Source organism: Tasmannia lanceolata, unplaced genomic scaffold (assembly GCF_043159265.1).
Source record: "Tasmannia lanceolata isolate RefF3 unplaced genomic scaffold, GAP_Taslan_0.1 ptg000012l, whole genome shotgun sequence".
NCBI lineage: Eukaryota > Viridiplantae > Streptophyta > Magnoliopsida > Canellales > Winteraceae > Tasmannia > Tasmannia lanceolata.
This window is the reverse complement of record NW_027518689.1, coordinates 31,403,732-31,408,136: the sequence shown is the minus strand read 5'-3', so window position 1 is coordinate 31,408,136 and position 4,405 is coordinate 31,403,732. Positions and strand designations below refer to the sequence as shown.

The 4,405-nt window shown below is 48.4% G+C and overlaps 1 protein-coding gene across 1 annotated transcript; it reads left to right on the top strand.

Annotated features, from left to right (window-relative positions):
- The first annotated feature begins 1,848 nt into the window (after nucleotides 1-1,848).
- LOC143888723 (uncharacterized) lies at nucleotides 1,849-2,643 on the top strand. Its single transcript, XM_077393145.1, has 2 exons — nucleotides 1,849-2,246; nucleotides 2,295-2,643. The coding sequence occupies exons 1-2, from the start codon at nucleotides 1,849-1,851 to the stop codon at nucleotides 2,641-2,643; spliced, it is 747 nt and encodes a 248-aa protein (XP_077249260.1).
- The last annotated feature ends 1,762 nt before the right edge of the window (nucleotides 2,644-4,405 follow it).

Here is a 4,405-nt window from a genome sequence, read left to right as displayed (position 1 = left end):
ATAATGAAAGGCACACGCCAATCGCGTGGGTACGAGAGACCAAGGGATAGTGCGTGGCGGCTCGCGCCACCACCCCTCTCGCGGGATCGGGTCCCACACACCCTCCAATTGGATCTGGGATACCGTCCTCTCCCCTATAGTCGCCAGAAAAATCTAGTTTAGACCTATTGCGGGAATTTTAACCGGGTAGAACTCACTCCTAAAAACTAGTCGTTAGAGGGAGGGTGCCCATTCCCTTATAACCCATCCCCATCAATTTCACTTATCAGATGTGGGACTATTTGCTTTTGAGTGGAACCCCAACAAGACCATTTGGATCAATCAAACTATGTGTGTTCATTGACACGCCCTTAGTACCCGGAAAAATCTAAGTTTTACAATCATTCCTAAGCGCTTGTTTGGATCTATGACAAAGTAAATTGTGGAAAAGAATTTTCTTAGAAAGTTTTTTATGAGTTTTTCCCTAAATTTGTTTTTATGCTTTGGTCAACATTTAATTCAGTTGTTCGGGGGTGGAGAAATCCCGTCAAAGAAAGATCGGGGACGTAAGGGTCATCCTTACCACTTCTCTTCGAAGCCATCAACACCTCTCGTCTCTTCCATCTGATCGTTCCACAGGGAGGAACTGCTTCATATTGCTCAAGACCTCCAAGTAGATTTACTAGCGTTTTTTTAGTTTGGGGTTTTCATGGTAGAGGAAGGAGATGATGGGGTTTTCACATGGGTTTTTTTTTTTTCAGTTTTACACATGTTTTTTTATTTTTTGCTTTCTACACATTTCTTCATTTACACATGGGTTTTCTTTCCTTTGAGAACTCCTGCAAGTGAAAAAAGGAAGGAGATATGATGGAACGAGTGACGGGGTTTGATGAGGTATGGAAAGCAACGACCAATTGGCTGTCGACACATGGCCCTTAAAGGACCTACCACGGACACCTGTCCTGGGGTAGGTAATCCAACCACCCCAGGCCTCCCTCTATTAAAGACCTCTCAAGGCTCAAAGCAAAGGGCAATAACTTCAAAAACTACCATTCTAAAAGTTTTGGCTCTGCACTTCTGCTCATACTTACTTGAGTGTCGAAGGGCCCGTCCAGAGCAACAACTCCGGGTTGGTCTTCTGACCTCGTGCGCTCTTGTGCAGGATTCAATGCCTTCACTTCAGCTCCTCAGGTCTGCTAGCCCAGCTCACACGTCACTGCCGTATCTGTTACCAATTTTAGGCCTAACAGATTGGCGCCGTCCGTGGGACTCTGAACTAAAAGCTGTTCAAATCCTCTATACAAAATGGCAGGGCGAAAGAGTGTTCGGGTACCAACTGCCCAAACTACCCGAGCTGTAGTACCTCGCGGTGTTCAAAGAGACCGAATCGCCTCGCAGGTAGTAGCTCCCTCTGCAACAGCAGAGCAGAGTCTGGCCCATTCGGAACACCTCAATCCCACTCCCACTCCGGATCAAGTTCAAGCTCTCTTTCAACAGATGACTGCTCTTGTCAGTCAATACCAACATCTGATCCAAGCGCCTCCCCAGCATCCCCCAGAGGCCCCACGACCTGTACAGGAAAGATCGAGTGCCCACAGGGGAGAGCCAGCGCGCCTCAGTGGAGACCGGACCCACCACTTCACAAGGCGAGTCCATCGTTCCAGAACCAGACATGCCCATACAGAGCCTCAACACCGCCGGAGGTCACGATCTCGCTCCGCGCAAAAGCACTAAGCCAAGGAAGACCGTGCGCCGCGGGAAAGATCCCGGCATCGTCGAAGGAGTCCGGAAAGCCATTTCGGTTCTGCTCTGAGCTCTTCAGTAGAGAATGACAGATCAGTGGGCCGAGCAGACCAGAGGGCTAATCCAATGCTACGGAGGATAAAAGAGATAGACCACCGTATAGAAGAGCTGGCAAAGGATCAAGGCCGGCCCGCTGCAAAGACGTTCTCAAGCAGACCACCATTCACCGACAATGTTATGAACGCGCCGGCACCCAGAGGGTTCAAAATGCCGACGATTCCTCAATATGACGGAACCATCGACCCTGTAGACCACCTGGAGACGTTAAGGACTATGATGCTCCTCCACGGCGCCGCTGACGGGTTCCTCTGCAGAGCATTCCTGACCACGCTGACCGGTGCAACCCGGGACTGGTATTCAAGGATCAAGCCGAACTCCATCAGCAACTTTGAGGACGATCTGATCCGCCATTTCATGAGCAGCCTGAGGCCGAGGAAAACAACAGCATCCCTAATGGCCTTACGGTAGGAGGATAATGAACGTCTGAGAACATTCGTCAGCCGTTTCAACAGGGAGGCTCTCCAAGTGCCAAATTTGGATCCTTCAGCCGCCATGAACGAGCTCCTCGCAGGCGCCAGATCCAACGATTTCCGCCGATCAGTTGCTCGCCAAAACCCGTACTCACTGGCGGATCTGATTGCCGGAGCCGAGGAATACATCGTCGTGGAAGAGACTCTGGCAGCCTTAGACTCGAATCGGAGGAGAACCTCTGAAGAGAAGAACCCTACCAAGCAGTGTAGGGACGATAAGGCCTCCCGAAGAGAGAGGTCCCCCCAGAGGAGGGAAGAAAACTTTACCCCTCTCAACACTTCCCGGAGATACATACTGGCTGCGATCAGAGGAGAAGAATTCGTAAGGTGACCGACCAGGATGATCTCCAAGGGAAACAAGAGAGACAAGTCGAAGTATTGTCGGTTCCACAGGGACCACGGGCATGACACAGATGAGTGTTGTAAGCTCAAGGAAGAAATCGAGCTGCTGATCGGTCAAGGATACTTGAAAAAATATGTCAAAGATGATGGCCACAGAAGAGAGCACAGGGAGATGAGTCTTCAGGGCCAGAGCCCTCGACGGTCACAGCCGCCCCCTACTCGGAATCGATCTCCCCCACCATCAAGTCCACAGCCGGAGGTGCGCTGATCCCAGCTCAAGGGGGTCATCAACACAATTATGGGCGGACCGGCCGCCGGGGGTACATCATCTGTTGCTCGAAAAGCCTACGCACGCCGGGTCAATGCCGTGCCGCCGAAGAAATGAAAGTCTTGCTGGCTTTCAGAGGTTCTGTCCTTTATGAAGTCACTGCCATGACCAAATTGCCTTTTCAGGTTTTCGATTTGGCGGACCGTATGCCTTAATTTTTGCCTAAGCCGCCCTTTCAGGTTTTCAGCTTAGCGGGCGAATGACCCTAACTTTTGCCTAGACCGCCCTTGCGGGTTTTCAGTCTAGCGGGTCTAAGACTCCATTATTTTTTTATTTTCTTTCTGTTTCTCTACAAACCTGGGCCTAAGTACACCAGAAGGACTTTTAGGTAGGCTTGGGTTCAAACAGGTTAACATTTGGTAAGTTTTCATGTATTTGACCGAATCTGGCCCTCCAGACTGCCTACGTATCCCCAAAGAAATGGGAATCAGGTCCGCGTAGTTCGCCCATTTGGGTTTCAAAAATTATTTATTTTGTTCTTTCTTTCCTTTTTTTTAAGGATTTGAAAGGTTTGAAGGATTTGACCGAACCCGAATTGATCAGGCTACCTACGTACCCTGTAAAGAGGGATCAGGTCATGACGTAGTTCAGGTTCAATATCTTTTATGACGCAAGTCATAAAAGATGCCCCTGGTTTAAGTTTATCAAAGAAAGAATGTTTTTGTTTTTAGGCTCAAAGTGTTTGCAAATGATTTTTGACTTTGAGGTTGTTGGCTTTTAAGCTCTGATCGATCAAAGACGACCTCCTGGTGTATTTAAGCATAATACTTCTTTAGTTGGTCCAGGTTTGTAGGTTCTGTTAATTTTTCTCCATTTTCATTGAGGAGTCTTACGGCTTTTCCGGGCAGGACTTCATCAACAATATAAGGACCAGACCAATTTGGTCTGAACTTCCCTCTGGGATCAAACACCGGTGCTCGGTAAGACTTTAAGACGAGATCTCCTGGCTTCAGCTCTCGGACCTTGACTTTCTTGTTGAATGCCCTTTCGATTCTTCTCTGATACCCTTGGATGTGATATAAGGCTCTCAACCTCTTTTCATCAATCATCTGTAATTCTTGATGTCTGGCTCTTGCCCACTCAGACTCTGACATATTCGCTTCCATCATAACTCTTAGGGACGGGATTCTCACTTCAACAGGGAGGACTGCTTCCATTCCATACACTAGAGAGTATGGAGTTACACCTGTAGAGGATCTGATCGATGTCCTGTAAGCCCATAAAGCAAAAGGAAGCTTGTTCGACCAGTCCTTATAAGTCTCGGTCATCTTACTGATTATGACCTTGATATTCTTATCCGCTGCCTCTACAGCCCCGTTGGTCTGCGGTCTGTAAGGAGATGACTTATGATGCTTGATTTTAAACTCTTCGCACAGGTGCACTACCTCTTTCTTGAAATGAGATCCATTGTCAGAAATCAGTT

What these genes read in the sequence shown, in the direction of transcription:
- LOC143888723 (XM_077393145.1), top strand. Translation starts at nt 1,849, where the DNA reads ATGCTACGGAGGATAAAAGAGATAGACCACCGTATAGAAGAGCTGGCA. An exon ending in GCATCCCTAATGGCCTTACG is followed by an intron (nt 2,247 to 2,294) that starts GTAGGAGGATAA and finishes CCGTTTCAACAG; the next exon opens with GGAGGCTCTCCAAGTGCCAA.